The sequence below is a fragment of the Tenrec ecaudatus genome, chromosome 14 (assembly GCF_050624435.1).
Source record: "Tenrec ecaudatus isolate mTenEca1 chromosome 14, mTenEca1.hap1, whole genome shotgun sequence".
Lineage (NCBI taxonomy): Eukaryota > Metazoa > Chordata > Mammalia > Afrosoricida > Tenrecidae > Tenrec > Tenrec ecaudatus.
This window is the reverse complement of record NC_134543.1, coordinates 110287018-110307304: the sequence shown is the minus strand read 5'-3', so window position 1 is coordinate 110307304 and position 20287 is coordinate 110287018. Positions and strand designations below refer to the sequence as shown.

At 44.9% G+C, this 20287-nt stretch overlaps 2 protein-coding genes across 2 annotated transcripts in view; both read left to right on the top strand.

Moving 5' to 3' along the window:
- Window positions 1-20287, top strand: part of SHC4 (SHC adaptor protein 4) — a 151181-nt gene that overhangs the window by 108695 nt on the left and 22199 nt on the right. Inside the window, exons 5-7 of the mRNA XM_075530971.1 lie at window positions 1732-1785; window positions 6314-6365; window positions 18811-18934. Coding sequence (XP_075387086.1) covers window positions 1732-1785; window positions 6314-6365; window positions 18811-18934 — 230 coding nt within the window. The remainder of the gene's footprint in view (window positions 1-1731; window positions 1786-6313; window positions 6366-18810; window positions 18935-20287) is intronic.
- On the top strand, window positions 13254-13953 carry LOC142425742 (small ribosomal subunit protein uS8-like). Its single transcript, XM_075531076.1, has one exon. It carries the CDS (start codon window positions 13526-13528, stop codon window positions 13916-13918), a length of 393 nt encoding a protein of 130 aa, XP_075387191.1. The 5' UTR covers window positions 13254-13525; the 3' UTR covers window positions 13919-13953.

Here is a 20287-nt window from a genome sequence, read left to right as displayed (position 1 = left end):
AAAAAATGCAGCTCTTGTTCAGTTTTAGAATTTGCCTTGTACTGTAATCCTAAAATCTAATGTATTACATTAAACCTTTTTCTGTGTTCTCAGACATTTATGTAAGATAGAAATTCCCTCATATATATTGTGGAACCTTCTGGACAGAATCTTTTTCTGAGGTAGATCTTGGCATCATTTTAGTTTATATGTTCAGGTGTCTCTTTCTAGAAATTGCTCATTTTATTTTATTTTTTTCAAATGTACTGGTGTAAAGATAAAAAAATCATTCTAATTTACATATACCTTCCTCTTTGAGGAGGTATTGTCTGATTAAATTATTATTTCGGGTTTACCATTCTTATGCTCTTTCCAAGGTCTGTAGGAGGCAGGGGCTGGCTTGCGTAAATGACCCATTTCAGTAGGTGATCCCTCAAACCCCAACCCAAACTCACTGCCATTGAGTCAATGCCAATGAACAGTGACCCTATAGGACAGAGTTGAACTGCCCCTGTGAGTTTCTGAGACTGTGATTCTCTACAGGAATAGAAAGCCCTGTCTTTCTCCTTCAGAGTAGCCAGTGGCTTCAAACTGCTGACCTTGCAGTTAGCAGCCCAACTTGTAACTACTATACCACCAGGCTCCTTAGGTGATTGATCCCCTATGGATGTCTAAGTAAATTATGTTGGGATTCTGTAGGTAGTGAGCATACCCAAGTGGTCCATTACAGTTGAATAAATATTTTTTGTAAGAAACAAAGCCTATACAATTAGAAATAGTAATTTTTGTCTAGCAGTGATAGAGGGCTCAGTGTCAATCCATCAGTACCACCCTTGATAGCATCATCAGGTATAGTGTGTTGAAATTTTGAAGATTAATACCTCTCAAAAGAATGAGCAGTTAGTGTCTTAAGAAGACTTGAGTACAGTTTGACAAACATATTTCTGATTACTGGCTACTATAATGCGGACGTTAAGCAAGCAATTCTAAGTTAAAGAGAAATTTTTCTTAGGTAATTAATGGAGTTCACTTGGAGTCTAGGTTTATATCCAAATTTTTTTTTTCATTAAAACGAATTTTATGCTCCCATCAAGAGTTTCAATCTTGGAAACCCACAGGGGCAGTTCTACCCTGTCCTACAGAGTCACAACGAATCGAAACCCACTTGAGGGCAGTGAGCTATCATCGAGGTTCTCGTGGTGAATGATAGAGCTCTGAGTCAAGCCAGGGTATGCCTAATTAATTAGTTTATTCATTCACCAGAGGGATGGAAATGCAGTGGTTCAAGCAAATGTTACCCCCAACCCCTTTTATATGTGTAACTCTCAGCTCCGACTTTCTCCAGAGGGAAAGCTTTATTTTGCAGCTGTCGTTTTCGGTAGGTAAACCAAAGGAGACCTCTAGGAGCTCCGGGCTTACATGGGCCTTCATGTCAGAAAGAGCTGCTGTCTTTCTTACTGTCCATCTCAAGTCCTTTCCAAAGCCAGAGACTGGCCCGGCCACATCTGGAGGGACGACATGTTTTGATTGGCTAGGCTTGGGCTGTCTGTTAACTAGGTGGGAAGGGCAAGGCAGTGAGGTGGGCAGGATCTCTCAATATGCTCCTTATAAGAATGTGGGCAGCGTGATGCTCAAAGGGAAGCAAAGGAAATAAATATATCCCCCCTTGCTGACAGGCTGTAAATAACTGAAGTCGATCATTAATTTGTAGTATTGTACATTGTTTAACTTAACTTGTTTTATGTTTTTCAGATTATTGCAAATCATCACATGCAGTCTATTTCATTTGCCTCTGGAGGGGATCCTGTAAGTACAGACTCATAACATTTCTTGTTGCAAGTATTAAAAGAGCTTCTGTATAAACCCTATTAGTCGCTCCTTCCCTTTTTTCAATAGTGTGTTCTATTTTAGGAATAACTACATACAGTAAGTAATCAAAAATGTGATTTGGGCACAATAGTGCCTGTCAGTGATCTCAAAATGTTTGGATTAGTAGATGAACTAATGACATCTTGCTGTGTTATTAGTCATAAAGTTATCCCCTACAGAGCTTCTCAGTGATAGCACCCAAGTCATGGATTGCAAGTGTGTCTTGTATGTGTGTGTGTGGCCAGTCCTGTCTCAGACTTCTTAACACAGAGCTCCAGACAGACCTGACTGGTCTAGTGGACTTGATGTGTAAATGAAGTCTATTTGCCATTCTGGCTGCCAGTCAGTACTAAATCTAATCTCAATGAGGAACCGGGTTGCAGAAACTCCTGGAGGGAATGCTCAGCTGGGTTCCTTCCTGGGAAAATTTGAATATCCTGTGATCACGAGGTCACGTGCTGCTCAGTTCCTTTGAATGACATGAGCATTTTCTCTACCTCCGTGCTTCACTGAGCAGGACGCTCCTCACTGACTTCCGACTGCATTGTTTCTGTTCCGGACTTTGACACCAGGGAGTCTGTGACTGAATCAGAAACCAGTCTGTCTCAACTGAAGGAACAGAAGGGTGACTGTGCCCCTCTGTGATGGCGCAGGTCTCTCTTGTAGGCCAGGAAGCAGATGGGAGGTTGGAAGATGGCAGAACACAGCTCTCATGATGACTGCGCATCGCTAAAGTCAAGGGAACAGACGGAGGGCAGATGCAGATCTTGTTCTTGCCTACGCTGTCTTACCAAGTCTTCTGCCAAAACATGAATTATTAAAGATTATACCTTTCAGAAATGAAGGCGTTTAGTCAAGCAGTTGTTTGTGGTCCCTCAGTCCCATCTATCTCATTCCCATTTGAAGAATGAAATTTAGCCCCATAAATGATAGGATGCAAAAACCCAAGTGAGGTATGGATCAGTGATAAAAATTAAATCTAGCAGGTGGTATCTCAGCCAAGCTTGCACTTACTTTAAACCTTCTACCTGGTATTTTAAAGAATAAAGTAAGTGTCTATCCTAAAAAGAAAGTTCTGAAGCTACTCACTAATCACTGCTTCATTTACAGGCATCTAAATTATCTTAGCAATTCCTCCATTTACATGTTGGCATGACTTTGTTTTATGTGAATATATACACATAGCTAAGTGCTAGTGAGGTTAGCCCATTCGTAAAAATACTTCAATAATCACTTGCCTTCTCATTGAATCCTGTGAGTCTCTTTTCCAGAGCCTCAAAGTATTCAAGCATGTCAAATGCATTGGGGGTTTTACCACCCCCTCCCCTTTCAAACTTGGGTAGAGTTATCAGCAAATGAAAATAGTCGTTTCCAGATGCCCTCCGTGAAAGGTCAATCACACCTTTTTAAGAGCTTTGCCCCCCCCCCCCCCCAGAGAGTTCACAGATGGCCAATTGTGGATTCCTCAGCAAACATCAGGCACCCAAGGTGGCTGGTGCGTAGCAGCTGCAGGGTGACCACAGCACCCAGCGCAGTACTGGATCTTCTCTCGGACCTATTCAGCCTTGCAGTCTGGCCTCAGCAGCCACATCAGCTCAGAATGGGCTGCGGGCTACAGGCTGACAACACCCAGCATCGTCTCCCCCTCTCCCGCCACCCATATAACTCGGTTAGTCGTGGAGGAACTCAAATACTTCTCCTAAGATACTGAAACAGGTTCTGTAAATGGAGCGGGGGGGGGGGGGGGCAAGTAATTACTGGCACTTGCCTTGCATTTCCCCTTTTCCAGCTTCAAGGGTTGCTGCCACTTTAGGATTGAAGAGCAAATCCCCATTTATGCTAGGCATGCCCGGCATATTCCTATCTTATCTCTCCCAAGTCCCCACTCTTCTCAGACTGTCTTCCTAAGCCTCAAGTCCTTTCAACGCATCCAAATCCTGCCTCTGTACCGACAGTGGAGGATGGGTGGCAGCTCTGGGAAAGTTTGCACCTGCTCAGAAGGACCCTGTTCTCTGGGCAATAGAAGAGAAAAAGCCTACTGAAGTGAATTTAAGAGAGACACTTGGAGCTGCCAGGAGAAATGACATTAGAAATCCCCTTCAAGAAGTTTCACCCTTCTTTTGGTCAGGCTTAGGTCAGCGAGGCAGCAAGGTGTAGTACCAGCTTTCGGAATAAGTGGCCTGGTCTTTACCTCTCTAAGCTCCAGGGCTCTTGTCTGCAGAACCCATAACCCCACTGCCATGGAGCCAGTCCTGAGGCTGGAGCTCTTCATAGGAGCAGATAGCCTCTTTGAAGACCAGTCGGTGGGTTTGAATCACAGACTATGTGGTGAGCAGCCCAGTGTTCATTCCACGTCCCCACCAAGGCTGGAGTTCAACTGGATTTCCGATGTAGAAATCCTTCCCCAGAAAGATGGGTGGGTTTGAACCACGGACCTTTTGGTCAACAGCTGAACACTTCACTTCTGTACCACCAGGGATCATTTCTCCTCTCTCGAAAGGGGAAGCCTCTGTCTTTTCCTTGCAGTTTCGATACATGTAAAGTTATAAGCGACTCATCACGTCTGTTACTAATGCTCATATTTGTTTTCTGCAAAAGGACTTAGACCTCAATTAACAGTCCCTATGGTCCAAGGTTGCAACCTGTATATTCGCAAATGGTTTCCAAAAATGTTTAACTCCTGAGCATTTCTCTCCCCCTCCTGACTTTTGCTCACTCTGACCATTACACACTTCTAAAAAAAAGGGTTACTGGTTTTCCTTCTGTTCCTCTTGAAAACAGTTGTTGGGAAGGCTTCTTTCTAAGCGAGTGTGGTGGTGCTGTGGGTGAGGCAAACATGAGGCTGTCCGCTCGTCCACAGAATTTGGGTCTCTGAAACCCTACGTGAGGTTGCCAGGAGGCGGAATTGACTCTATGCCCATGGGTTTGCATGCTGGTCCAGTGGGGTAAATGCAGGCCTGCTAACCGAATGCTCAGCAATTTGAAGCCACAAGCTGCTCCAGGGGACAAAGCTGTGGTGATCTGCTTCCATCAAGATTCCGTCTTGGAAACACTAGGTCGGGGCAGCTTCCCTCTGTCCTGCAAGGATCGCCGGGCATCAGAATCAAGTGGAGGACGAGTTAACGCTGTCGTTCCATATGCTTTCTCTGATTCAATCGTGTGTTGCCAGTGTGCCAAACCTGAATACCTTTTCTTAGCTTTGCCTCACTTCAAGTGTTCTGTAATGACCCGCAGCCATCACATTTTCGAAGGGCAGGAGTGTCGCAGATGGCTGTAAGGATGACAAAAACACGTCTGCAGCCCCCGGTGGCCTCTTTCCCCATCATCTACAGATGGAATTGTTGGCATCTGATTGCCTTTCCATCGAAAACCAGCATCAAAGGCCCCATAGCTGTGCTTCCGAATGGATATAAGATCAAGCAGGTAGATAGGACTTTATTTATAGATAGAACCTTTTTTTTCCTGGTATAAGTGAAATTCACTGAGGTGTGGTATTTTTAAAAATAGCCTGACAAGTTATGCTGACCCTGAGACCTGTTTCCTGTGTGACTCATTGCGGGCCACTAAGTGATTGCCCTTAGAGACGTACCAAACGTGGGCTGCCGGGTGACAGCGTCTTCCCTCCCGGGAGTCTTGCGTCACATCTGCAAATGATGTTGCGTATATTTGCCCTCCGAGATCAGAGATAACAAAAGCATCTTTAACTATGAAAATCTCATTATTCATCAACTTAATTTTTTTCAAGAAAAGTCAGACTTACCAAGTGACTTTTTGCTTTGTCTTTATGATGTCGAAAACACATCTTAAAAAAAATTTTTTTCCTTGGGTTTTCATGTTTTGTTTTATTTTTTCTTTTGGAAGTGATTTTCCCCTCTTTTCTGTTTGTCCCGGAACCATCTTGGTGGTCATCACCCCCAACAATATAGCCCCCAAATCAATGACTTGTATTTTTAGCTTGCTCATTGCTTAAGCCAACTTTCCGTAGCAATCACAAAACCCATGGAGCACAGTCTTTTGAGTCAACAAATTTTTGGACACACACACTGTCTATCTGGACAGCAGGGAAATCGCAGTGTCAAATCTAGTTTATGACACCTGGTGACTGTGTAACCTCTAGTATTTCTACTGTCAAGAGAGTCACAGTCCTGGCGACATCTGTGTCTGTTGTGCATGCATGATCTGACGAATTCCCGACCTGCATGCGTCTCTTTTCTGTTTCATGTCATGGTGTACCTCTAAATTTTGAATCTTCAAATACCCTAAATTTGAATCTTCAAATACGGGGCAAAGGGTACACTGCCAGATTGTTAAATTGTATAGAATAGATTCCCTTTTGCCCCGTTCCCCTTTAAACAGGAGAAGTGATATTGAAGTCCTTAACTTGTTATCATGCCCTAAATGTACTCTTGTCTTCCCACAGTGTAATACATTCATTTTAAATGCAACCATTTCCCTTTTCTTCTAGGACACGACAGACTATGTTGCCTACGTAGCTAAAGATCCCGTTAATCAACGAGGTATGGGAAGCGGCTTCTAGATTTCTTAAAGAGCTGGTATACACCGTGTTTGAGAAAGTTACTTTCAACCCACACAATGATGAAGGTCTCCAAAGTGCTCCATTGGGTTCTCACAATACTGTGTAAATCTGAGGGGGCAAGAAACAGTCCTACCAGCAGAGCAAGTAGAAAAAATACAGAGATGAGATTTAAATCCTAGTCATGTGAGAGCCCCACCAGCCAACAGGCTCATAACCTACTGGTCTGCTCCCGAGAGAAGCCACACTGGCCGTGACTGAGGCGTAGGTTGCCATGTGGACGAAGGGACAACTCAATGGGTTGGTGTCTCTGCACCGCTCTCAGCAGTCATTTACACGTGTGTGCGTCTGCATGTATACAGACACATGAGTGATGCATGTGTGCACTCGGATAACTCGACCGTGCACACTTGCAGCACACCAGCCTGGAATGTCACTTTGAGTATTTGCTTTTCGTGGCTTCTTCTTTAGGAAAGTGTTCTTTGCTGGATGGCACCTCCTGTCCCTGGTACCACACCCCGCTCACACACTCCACCCTATCGCTTTCTGTCTCCTGCTAACAGGGATCCACATCTTCCTTCTTTTCTTTACTCACTTATTTGCAAGTTTAATGGCCGTACCTTCTGCTAGACTGACGGTAACATGAGAACACTGGTTTGTCTCGCTCACTGTTAGGTCCCAAGCTCTCATCTCGATGCCTAGGACATGGGCAATCTCCTTAGGAACTTTCTTCAATGACCAAGTGAATGAAAGAGGGTGTTGGTTAGATTGCTTATCCAGGCTTGATCAAGGTTGCCCCTCCAAACTTACCTCCCAACCTACTTTGCATCAAGGACGTGAGGCTTCTCAGATGGTTGGATCCCCCTAGACAGGTCTGGTTAGCATTGTTGCTCTATGTTTAGTACGAGTATTCAAACTCTTCTTAGGCGAGGAGCATTGAAGTTGGTTCTTCTCCTTTGCAAGAAACCTCTTCTTAGGATGGACAGCATTCTGTGCCACCCAGGGGTGACGTGTTCCTCAGAACATTGACTAAGCACACGTGGAGTGAGACTAAGGAATTCAAAGATTTGTAAGATGCAGAAGGGGAACTGCACGTGGCCCACTGGGGATCAAATGGATAGAACACACTAGGACACAGACACGAACTGGGTTCGTAGCAACACGTAAGCCACTAGTGACAGAAAGGCAGTGGCTTCTCTTGAGGTGCATTAGCTAGGAATCAAAATTAGGTCTCCTACATGGGAGACAAGAACGATACCATGCAGCTGCCAAGGTTGTCTTGAGGGCAGAGAGGAGAGGGCTAGTTAACAGGGACCTCATCCCCTGGGCAAGTGGGTGGAGAATGCTGTTTAGAAAATGGAGATATACTGGGGTCTTAAAGGCTTGAAGATAAACAAGCGGCCATCTAGCTCAGAAGCAACAAAGCCCACATGGAAGAACACACCAGCCTGTGTGATCTTGTGGTTCCGAAGGGATCAGTTATCAAGCATCAAAGAACAAAAAAACATATCATTGGGTGCACACCCCATGATATGATTGCTGAGGACAAACGGGTGCATAAGCAAATGTGGCGAAGAAAGCTGATGGTGCCCGGCTATCAAAAGATATAGCATCTGGGGTCTTAAAGGCTTGAAGGTAAACAAGCGGCCATTTAGCTCAGAAGCAACAAAGCCCACATGGAAGAAGCACACCAGCCTGTGCGATCACGAGGTGTCGAAGGGATCAGGTATCAGGCATCATCAGAACAAAAAAATCTCACCATAGTGAATGAAGGGGGAAGTGCAGAGTGGAGACCCAAGGCCCATTTGTCGGCCACTGGAGATCCACTTGCAGAGGGATCTAGGAGAGAAGATGAGTCAGTCAGGGGGTGATGTCGCACCGATGAAGAATACAGCTTTCTTCCAGTTCCTAAATGCTTCTTCCCCCCCAACTATCATGATCTGAATTCTACCTTGCAAGTCTGGATAGGGCAGAGGATGTACACTGGTGCAGATAGGAGCTGGAGGCACAGGGAATCCAGGGCAGATGATACCTCCAGGACCAGGGGTGTGAGGGGCTATACTGGGAGGGTACAGGGTGAGTGGGTTGGAAAGAGGGAAGCCATTACAAGGATCCACATGTGACCTCCTCCCTGGGGGATGGACAACAGAAAAGTGGGTGAAGGGAGACGTGGTACAGGGCATGATATGACAAAATCATAATTTATAAATTATCAAGGGCTCATGAGGGAGTGGGGAACGGGGAGGGAGAGGAAAAAAAGAGGACCTGATGCAAAGGGCTTAAGTGGAAAGCAAATGCTTTGAAAATGATTAGGGCAAAGATTGTGCAGATGTGTTTTACACAATTGATGTATGTATGGATTGTGATAAGAGTTCCTAATAAAATGTTTTGTTTTTTTTAAAAGAAAATGGAGATATAGAAAGACTGATTTAAATGAGCTCAGGGAGAAATGTAGAAAAGGGATATCCATTTGGGAGCGATTGAAATGATGAGAAATGAAATGAGGAGGCCAACCGCACATTGTAGATGCTCACTGAATGTTTGCCAAAAGAGCATCCATTCCATGGGATGAGAAGGGAGGCTAGGTAGCAAGCACTATGCAATGTCCCATTGAAACAGAGCCTGGTACAGGAAAGGATGAAGGATGGGCCAGGATCAAAGGTGAGTAGGAGAGGCAGGACAGAGCGCAGGCAGATGGGGGATGTTACAAAGGATACCGGAGAGGAGAAATCTCTTTTAAGCACCGCCTGAGCTCCCCTAAGGAATAACTGTTTGCTATTTGGGGAAGGCATCTCAACAACAAAGCCTTTTCTCCCAACATGAAAAGGACAAGGCGGAAAGAAGAAAAATTGCTCCAGGAGACGTAGCTGTTTCATAACCTTGCCGGTTGCCAATCTCACTGAGTATCTCTGGGCACTGCATGGGGTCGCTCCTCAGTAGGTGGTGGTGGGGATTTCAGAGATTCCTGTTGGTTGCCCAGGGTAGTGACTAAGCAGGCGCCACATGCTTGCACATCTCCCCACTTGCTTCAGTGAAACAAGGGAGCCCCGGAAGAGGATGATGGAGCATGCTTCACTTTGAAAACTGCTGTTCAGTTGCCTGCGTAGTAGGTCAGGCTTGAGCTGCTTGAAGGGAGATCAAGGTGACCCTGCCACGGGAATCTGGAGGAGGCATTTGTGGAGAGACGTCATCAGTGAACTCGGAGGGACAAGAAGATAATAGACGCAAGAGTTCTTTTTATCCCATTTTTTCTTTTTAACAGTTTCATTGACATAATTCACACATACAATTCAATAGTTTAGTCATACTAAATGGAGTTGTACACTCACCACCACAATCAATCTGAGAACATTTCCTTCTTTCTTGTACTCATTATTATTAGCTCCTCACTTCCCCCCAACCTCCCCTGCCATCACTCTAAGAAACGATTAAGTTGCTGTCTCTATCAATCTACCTATTCTGGATTTAATATACAGAAAAACCTACAAGCAAAAGCAACACAAAACAAACAACCAAACAAAAAAACCCCACCAAGAATAGCAAAATAAACAGCAAAAACGTCAATCAAAAAGAGAACAGGAAGTAATAAAAACCAGAACAAATTTAACATGGGTCCAAAGAGAGAGCAAATGATACAGTGTTAAATACAATGTAACTGTATGTGTATTAATCCACTTTCCAATGCACTCTGTCTGATGGCAAGGCGATTCACACCCCTGGTCAGTGCGCAAAGGGGATTCACAGGAAGCTCAACCCGAGCGGGGGCCCTGCAAGGGAATTTGGGACTTTCACTGTCACTCACAGCCTTCTGCAAACTGGGTGATCAGAATTTAAGTTCAAATGCAATATGCTCCTCAGATCTCGGATTTTATTATTTACAATTCTTGGATCACACAGGCTGGTGAGGCTGGTGTGTTGCTTCCATGTGGACTTAGCTGACACCTCACTTAGATGCTTGTTCTAAGACAAGGTTTTAAGACTCCAGACACTAATCTCTTGGACACCCATGCACCACCTGATTTTTTCACTACATTTTCCCATACCACACTTATCTTCAGTGATCTCTTCATGAGGGCCACCAGACTTAGAGTTCTAGTTAAAGTTTCAGGCATTTCTTCCTATATATATATGAAGTGACATGAATGCTGGAGTCAGACAGATTGGGTTGGAACCATTAACTCCCTTCCCCCCACTTCACCAAGTGACCTTAAGCAATTTCTTTTCACATCTTTGAACTTCAATTTCTTTATCTTTTAAATGAGACAATAATATCTGTCTCCTGACCTAAACCAGTGGAATAGAATTGAGGGTCAAGAAGAAAATCCACACATCTATGGCCAATTGAATTTTATCAAGGTGCTACGTCCATTCAGTAGGAAAGAAGAGGCTCTTCAAGAAATGGTGTTTGGCAGGGAATCCAGAACAGATAGAACCAATAAGGGAAACAGCGATACTAGGAGGGTAAGGGTAAGGGTTGGGGGAGGGGGGAAAGAACTGCTCACAGTGTTTGACATATGACCCCATCCCAGGGGGATGGATAGTAGAAAAGTGGGTGAAATGAGACAGCAGTTGGTGTAAAACATGAAAAAAATGTATGAATTATCCAGGGGGAATGGGGGAGGGAGAGGGGGGATGAGGAGCTGATGCCAGGGGCTCAGGTAGAAAGAAAATGTTTTGAAAAAGATGATGACAACATATGTACAGATGTGTTTGACAAAAATTGATATATGTATGGATTGTGATAATAGTTTCAAGAGGCCCAATAAAATAAAATCATTTTTTAAAAAAGAGGAACCGAATATACCTAGAGACATACCCAGAGGGACGACAAAGCCCAAGAAACAACACGGAACACCGAGAGATGCCAAGGATTGTTGGCATATATCAGAAAGTAGGACCCTGATTTGGACCCAGAACCGTGAGAAAATAAAATTCGTCTCTTTAAAGCAAAAAGAAAGAAAGACACAGTGTTGGGAACTCAGCTCCCCCCATTCGGGATAATGAAACAGTGTCTATTTTTCCTGCTGGTGCATTTGGGAGGTCTAACTCAGCCAAGACTCGCTTCTTTCCCTCTCTGGTCCTGAATTTCTTTCCTCTTGGGGGAAAAGGGATTATTGAGTAGATGGCTGGCTTAAAAACATTGGGAGATCTTCTTGGATCAAAGAACAGTTAACACCTCCATTGTTTATTTCCCCCTTTCCTGCCCCCTCCTCCTCGTTTGTTTATCTTGGTTAGAGGGTCTCTATGTGAGAACTCACAGTGTTCTCAACAGAGCCCTGACCTGCACACCCCACAGTGGTAAAGTCTTTTCCACTCACCCGAGCCCTTTGGCTGTAATTTCTGTCCAGAGCTATGGGCACGACTTCCAGGAACACAACTAACTGTTAATGACATCCTCGTGTGCAAGGCACTGAACTCACGAGTGTGGAGAAAAGGGCACCGGCCTGGGCGGGAGCGATGAGCATGCATGCAGGAGGACACTACCTAGAGAAGAGCAGCCAAGACCTGGCAGGGGTGCCCTTGGGGCATGGGGGGCACCTACGGGCTGCTGCTTCCTAAACTAGGGAGACTTCGGCCTTGATCCCACAGCACCCTCTGGTGGTCCAGTCGAGAAACTGAATTTGTGAATTTCTGGTTTCCTGTGCGGGTGAAGGAAAGATACAGGCTTTCTGCTACACTCTTGGACACTCCCCAGGGCCCTCTGTCCTGTCCTACTGCGCAGCTTCCTCGACTGGGTGACAGAGAGTTTGGTTTGGGGAGTTTTCCAATAACAACGACCCTCCAATACCAAGCCCAAACAAACCTCACCTGTGAAAAACAAATACAACGCTAGCAAAGGAGGGCTTGTTCCTCCATTTTATTCTATAAGCCTAGTTCCAAAAAAAAAATAAATAAATAAAAAATTAAAAAAAAAAGCCTAGTTCCCCGTCTCTTGTCTAGAGTTGCCCAATTAGGGAACCAAATTAAAAAATAAACCCAGAGAATGTGCATCCAAGATTCTGTGAAATCCTGTACAGTACCGGATGCCTCAGGGTGGAACTGTGTGTTTATCTGGGTACAAAGGGGAACATAGAGAGCCCAGATCTGTATCTGATTCAGTAGGAGATCAAAGCTCAGGCCTTCACGCTGAGCTAGCCCATGACTGAAAGGTCACAGTCCCTCTTGGCAATTGAGTCTTTTATAATTTTTTGCATTTTATTATTATTATTATTTTTAACATTTGCCAATTGAGTCTTTTACTATAGCTGTCTCCCTTCCCATTAGATGAAGATTGGGGCATTCCTGACCAAGCTAGCTGTTTAGCCGTGCATTTGGAAATGAGTCTAAAACTGGGAAATGGACATATTTGTATGTTTAAGGCCTAAGCCCAATCCCGGCCTGAACTAGCCTGGAAAAGGGCCAAGGACATTTTTTACAGGCAGCCTGTCCTGGAGGGGCCGCAGTCGCGCCCTGGGAACGTGTGTGGTGGGCAGGTGTGCTCTGACCACACCTCTGCACAGGGCCAGCTGTTAGACCGGCGTCACTGATTTGATTCTGTGTGTCCTCTGGAGGGAGTTAGTATGGGCATCACAGGGTTACCGAGAAATTTCGTTTGTAGAATTGGTCCAGGGACTGTGTTCAAACCTCAGAACAAGAGCCTGTGGACACAATCAGAAGAGCTGAACTAAGCGAAAGGTGTTAGAGGTGTGTGTGAAGGGAAAGACGTTGGTTGATGGGTAGTTTGGGTGGTTTGGGGGATTAATTCAAGCCGTGTGCCCACATACCTTGCCTGGTACTCAGGAATTTGAGCTACCGTGTGAGAGAGGAAAGATAGGATTTGTCCCGAAGAAATTTCCCTGTCCACTTGTACCCGCCCTCTTTCCACAGGGAAGGACTTTGAAGTGGGTCTCCCAGGTGGTGGGATGGGATGGACTTTGATCTTAGATTAGAATCTTTTCTTCGTTCTTCCCACCCAAATCCTTACAACAGCCTTCCTTTCTTGTCTCACCAAATGAAAGCCCAGCTTAACTTTCCTGATTTTTATTGCTTGAATTTCCCCGCCTTTCTTCGCCCTTCACCATCTTTATCCCTCAACACTGCTAATTCTTCTTCTTAAGAATCAATAAAGCCTTCCTCTTTCCGCCATCTTTCCATGCCGCCATCATGGTGCGCATGAACGTCCTGGCCGACGCTCTCAAGAGCATCAATAATGCCGAGGAGAGAGGCAAACGCCAGGTTCTTATTAGGCCATGCTCCAAGGTCATTGTCCGGTTTCTAACTGTGATGATGAAGCACGGCTACGTTGGTGAATTTGAAATCACTGATGACCACAGAGCTGGGAAAATTGTAGTGACCCTCACGGGCAGATTAAACAAGTGCGGAGTGATCAGCCCTAGATTTGATGTGCAGCTCAAAGATCTAGAAAAGTGGCAGAACAACCTGCTCCCTTCCCGGCAGTTCAGTTTCATCGTGCTGACGACCTCCGCCGGCATCATGGACCACGAGGAAGCCAGGCGGAAACACACAGGAGGGAAAATCCTGGGCTTCTTTTTCTAGGGATGTAATGCATCGAAACGAATAAAACGCCGAATGGAAAAAAAAGGATCAATAAAAAGTTCTTTAATTATCATTTCCGTTTGGGGGTTTTCATGTAGGTCCCCCGCAAAAAAATCAACAATTTCTCATCACAGAACCATTTACATGTCTCTGGGAAATCATTATGTATTAATTCCACAAATATTTCATAAACCTTTTCTATATGTGGGTCACTGTACTGTCTATAGACACACAAAAAGAGGGAGCAGGGGGGCAATATAAAATGTCAGTCTGGAGATTGGCCCAATATTTTCCTTTGAGATAAAGGTTGTACATTTATAAATAGTCCGAATTAGGTTTTCAAAGCAGAATTAATTCCTAAGTTCATTTCAGAATCCAAAGACATTCTTTCAAGGGAAAGCCTTATGAAAAAATGGTAAATTATGCGGTAAACATTTCAGAACACATATTAATAAATGTTTTAGTGGTGAAGTTGACTCCAAGCTTCATCATGAAATTTCTAACTTTTGGGGGGGGGGATCTGACAACTTAGCCTTATTTTATTTTATCACCACCATCACATTTATATATCTGTAAGCGTGCACATGCACACACACACAGTTACCTTAAATGTACAGAGATATATATTCTTTAAATAACAGTCAAATTGAAACTGGAATAAAAGTCTTTAAAGCTTTTTACGTTCCATTCTGTCCTATAGGGTTGTTATGAGTTATAATTGACTAACTGTGTTTGGTTCAATCAATAGAGATTCAAATGTTCCAAAGCCCAAAATGGGTCTGATAGAGTTCAGACTCCTTTATTAAAATTAAAATATCCCAGCCTTGTTATATGATGACACAACTTCTCCATCCATGGACACTCTTAAAAGTTAGAGATTTTTTTTAGTTAGAAATGTTATAACGACATGACGCATGGAGTCAGCTTCCCCTCTGAAACGTGTATGAAAATGTTTTCTGAAATGTTTACTGCATACTTTGAAGAAAAATTTAGATCTTCAAAATATTTATGAAAATTGCTATCTCTCAAGAGTGCTATCATCTGTCAGCACTCTCCATGGCCCTCCCACCTTCCATGGATGCTCCTTTCCCACTCTCCGTTCTCCTTCCCCCTCTGCTCAAGCTGTGCTCTGGCTCTGCAGGATCCCACTTGCAGTCTCTGTATTTATCACACAGTCTCCCGTACCCAAAAGTAAAACTCACTGCCATCGCATCGGTTCTCACGCAGAGCCACCCTGGAGGACAGAGCGGAACTGTCCCTTTGGGTTTCCAAGCCTTTCCATCTTTGAAAGGCAGTAGTGACTGCTGTGTTCGAACCACTGACCTTGTCATTAGCTCAAAGTGCCACCAGCCAGTCACCATGCGTCCACATACAGCTTCCCTTAGGAGTCCCTTAATACCTTTCACCTTTTTTGTCTTATTCTGTCATTTTTTGTCTTATTCTGTCTCAATCATGATCATATGCTAAATTAGGATGATAAATGAATAAACTAGTATAACTTCATTATACTCTACAGCTGAAGAGATAATGGAGCAGCATATTTAAGAAACTAAAGCTGATGAGGCTATCCAATGCAGTTTTCTGAATCGGAGCTCAGATAACCACACGAACCGGCCTGAAAACCTAGACACCAAGATAAAATGTTTTCATGGTTGTGGGTCTGTGTTATGAGCCCTGTTAACAACTTCAGTATCACTATTATACACATTCTATCATATAAGAACGAGTGAGCATCTCTTAAACAAATCCATAATCCATAATCATTGTGAAGCAAAATGATCACCTCTCTTAAATACGCAATCCTTTCCAAGACATGGGGAAGCACACAGTCACGCTGCCCAGGTACAACCCAACTAAATCACTCCACAAAGACAGCGTTCTCCCTCTGCTGGGGTATCCCCTTTGGCGACACATTTCAGGGGAAGTTTCAACACTGAACACACAGTCCCCTCCCCAATTTTCCTCTTGGCTCAGGGACGAGCTGACAATCTGACAACATCCGTGCGTACCTGAAACCATCAGCAGCCCTGTCACCATCATCAGCCCTGTCACCATCAGCAGCCCTGTCACCATCATCAGCCCTGTCACCATCAGCAGCCCTGGCACCATCATCAGCCCTGTCACCATCAGCAGCCCTGTCACCATCATCAGCCCTGTCACCATCATCAGCCCTGGCACCATCATCAGCCCTGTCACCATCATCAGCCCTGGCACCATCATCAGCCCTGGCACCATCATCAGCCCTGTCACCATCAGCAGCCCTGGCACCATCATCAGCCCTGTCACCATCATCAGCCCTGGCACCATCATCAGCCCTGGCACCATCATCAGCCCTGTCACCATCATCAGCCCTGGCACCATCATCAGCCCTGTCACCATCAGCAGCCCTGGCACCATCATCAGCCCTGTCACCATCAGCAGCCCTGTCACCATCAGCAGCCCTGTCACCATCATCAGCCCTGGCACCATCATCAGCCCTGGCACCATCATCAGCCCTGGCACCATCATCAGCCCTGGCACCATCATCAGCCCTGGCACCATCATCAGCCCTGTCACCATCATCAGCCCTATCACCATCGCTTAGTTCTTCAGGCTATACAAGCCGGTATGTTTTTTTTTTCCTTTAAAAATTCTTCACGAGGCTTACTTCAATGAGATCGCAAGACTCTATATCTTGAAATCATCCTTAGGAAGCTTCTCAATCGTCCTACTTGGAACTTCAATTTCAATGAAATCATTAGAATTGCAAAGCTCCCCCAAACCGAGGCAAGAATGTTAAATGTGGCGGGGAGGTAAATTTTTCATCTCCCAACCTAGTTCCAACATCTTACACAACAGCAGCAGACTTGCTGCTTCATTTAGCAGATATTCGCTGAGAACACGTCCCTCACCCATGTCTACTTGTCTATTTTGTCTATTTGTCTATTTTGCATTTGAAGTGATCACCTTCCTAGTCACTGCTGGTCAGAGACTGCATCTCATGAAAGCTTTAGTGTCGTCTGATCATGACACGGTCACACCATCTTGGTTTTTTTTTTCCTCCTTAGGTCTTCTTTATTTTTATTATTATTTTTAAAAATCTTTTTATTGGGGCTCATAAGGCTCTTATCACAGTCTGTACATACATCAATTGAGCAAAGCACCCTTATACATTCGTTGCACTCGTCATTCTCATAATTCACCTTCCACTTGGGTTCCTGGAATCAGCTCGGTTTCCCTTTTTTCCCCCCATCCCCCTCCCTCCCCGATCCTACCCCTGGTCCCTTGATAGTTTATAAATAATTATTATATCTTATCTTACACTCCCCGGCGTCTCCCCTCACCCACCTCCCCATTGCCCATCTCCCAGAGAGGAGGTTACACATAGATCTCTGAGATCGGTTCTCCCTTTCTACACCCCCTTCCCTCCTGGTGTCGCCACTCCCACTGCTGGTGTTGAGGGGTTCATCTGTCCTAGATTCCCTGTGCCTCCAGATTCCCACTGCACTGCTGTACATCCTCTGGTATAACCAGGTCCGCAAGGCAAGGTAGAATTGGGGTCATGATGATTGGGAGGGGAGGAAGCGTTCAGGAACTAGAGGAAGGTTTTGAGTTTCATTGTTGCTACACTGAACCCTGAGTGGCCCATCTCCACACTACCCCTCTGGAAGGGGTGTCCAGGTGTCTACAGATGGGCATTGGGTCCCCATCACGCACTCCCCCTCTTTCACGGTGATGTGATTCTCACCACCACCCCACCTTTGTTGTTGGAGACCTGGTCTCCTCTGTCCTTCACGGTCACCTATGTTGGTGTGCTGCTTCCGTGTGGGCTCGGTTGCTTCTGGGCTAGATGGCCGCTTGATTGCTTTCAAGCCTTTAAGTCCCCAGATGCTATATCTCTCAGTAGCCGGGCACCATCCGCCTTCTTCACCACACTTGCTTATGCACACTTTCGTCTTCAGCGATTATGTGAGGAAGGTGATCACCCAATGATTGTTTTTGTTCCTTTGTATCTGCTACATGGTCCATTCAACACCTTGTATTCACTTAGGCCGTGTGATTCTTCTCTGTGGGCTTTGTTGCTTCTGAGCTAGATGGCCGCTTATTTGCCTTCAAGCCTTTAAGACCACAGACGCTATATCTTTTTGATAGCCGGGCACCATCAGCTTTCTTCACCACATTTGCTTACACACATGGCTGTCTTCAGTGATCATGTCGGGAAGATGGGTATCCTGCAATGACTGTTTAGCAGGGCGAGGTGCTGTTGTATTGGGGGACATCTTGGTTTTTGATACATGTTGGAGATCATTCGTCTGGGGTTTCAAAGACCTGGGTGACTATACTGATCATGAATTGACTGTCGCCAGGTTGTAAGGTTAGGGCACAGGGGCTGCCAAAAGAAAGGGTATTATGTTAAAACTCCTCTCTTTACCAGCAACTTCCCCTCTAATTGAATTTCCGGTATCTCTTTTGGCTTGGCAAGTCAGCGCTTTTTTCCCACCCTCTGCAATGTACCGCGCAAAGGCAAGACCTCGAATGCTGTCTTCCAATCAGATGGCTGCCCTAAGCATCTTGTGTTTTACTGAATTCTACAACTAGCACGGCCCCTTAGCCACATACTTGCTCAAGAGCAGTCCACTCCTACCCAGATGTGGGCCCTGAATGCTTGTCTTGAGACCAAAACTTGTGCTTTGAGATACGCAGATAGCAAATATGAATGCGTTTCTTCTCTTTCAATTCATATCAAGTGGGAAGGATATTTCATACCATCTCAGAGTTGCAGACAGCTTGTCAACCTGTTTCCCTTGTACTCGGTTACCAGTTCATGTTTTGAAGGTACTTGGATTTTGTATCGTTCTCTCTTATGGGAAATGTGTTATAAATAACGATGGCTTTTGTATGTCCCCTTGCAGCCTGTCACATACTGGAATGCCGCAACGGAATGGCTCAAGATGTCATAAGTACCATAGGGCAAGCTTTTGAACTCCGGTTTAAGCAGTACTTGAAAAATCCTTCTTTGACTACTTCCTGTGAAAGGTCAGCCAAGAGTTCCCTAATGACTTAACTTGTTATATTTTGGCTTTCTTTGTAAATCACGGAGGCATTTGTAAAATGGACTAATGGAATTAGTCATCCCCACTCCCCCCCTTTACAAACGGGCATAATTTGGGTACCAGACAATAGTGAAACTCTCTTTCTTCCATTCATTGTCATCCAGATATTTTCTTTTACTCTATAATGGGATTACAAGAGACACTAACCAGAAGGGAATGGCCCTGTTTCTCTCATGTTACACTGAGCTGTGAATGAATGAAGTAGCTTCATAATATAATAACCATTAACCAGTTTCCCAGCTTTCTTTCAGTCCCCAGGCCCGTTACAGATCCATTAGAGACAGAAAAATGATGAACAAAGAGTGCAAGGACAGGGCTCAAATGTCTACAGCAGGAATTCCTGTTAGGCCTAGTTGTTCTGCAGTCAGTAGACCAGTGCCAACCCAACTGTGGCAGCGAGTGGAACTCACAGGCATCCTCAAACTACGGCCCGCGGGCCACATGCGGCCCGCTGAGGCCATTTAGCTGGCTTGCTGAGTGTTTTTGCCCCATTTGTTTTTTTACTTCAAAATAAGATATGTGCAATGTGCATAGGACTTTGTTCATAGTTTTGTTTTTTTTTAAACTATAGTCCGGCCCCCTGTTTAAAAAGTTTGAGGACCCCTGCAGGAGAGCTAGGGAGACGCTTATTTGGCCTAACACACAGGAGGTCTGCGTTTCTGGTCTGTAGGCCTCCACCATGTGTGGCAGGCCAGGAGGACTCTGGGTTCCACAATTCACACAGACAAAGCAAACTCAAAGGCCCTTTAAAAATAATCCCCTCCTAATTTGTTACTTGGTGCATCAACAAACGCTGGGTTTGGAACTTCCCTTTTCCAAGCTGGTCCAGGGGAGCCAAGGACAGAGCGTGTTCAGAATGCCTTGATGTTGAAGTTTTCCCAGGACAACGGTTACATCTTCCTGCCACGTTTTTGTTGACATGTAATGAACCCAACAGAACTGTGTGGGTTGTCCGTGGAAGCAGTTGAATCCCCAAAGACTTGATTCGGTCTTTTTCATAAGAAATTCTTCCTGATTCCAATTTGGAAGGCCAAGGCCATTTGTTTTACTTCTCTGTTTTGATTTTAAAACAATTGCATGTTTACAAAAATCTACCCCACTTGCCACACATGGTTCTAATATTTCTTTAGGAATCCCATACCGCCCTCCAGATTTGTGCCGAGGAGATGGCTGGCCATACTTTTCTCACGTGCTCTTTCTTTTGCTTCTCAACTTGATTTACTAAACAACGTTAGACCTTTGACCCTAAGAACGATATCAAAATTTTCTTAGAGCA

Bases quoted from the DNA above. Each gene is read 5' to 3' on its own strand.
- LOC142425742 (XM_075531076.1), top strand. From the start codon at position 13,526: ATGGTGCGCATGAACGTCCTGGCCGACGCTCTCAAGAGCATCAATAAT.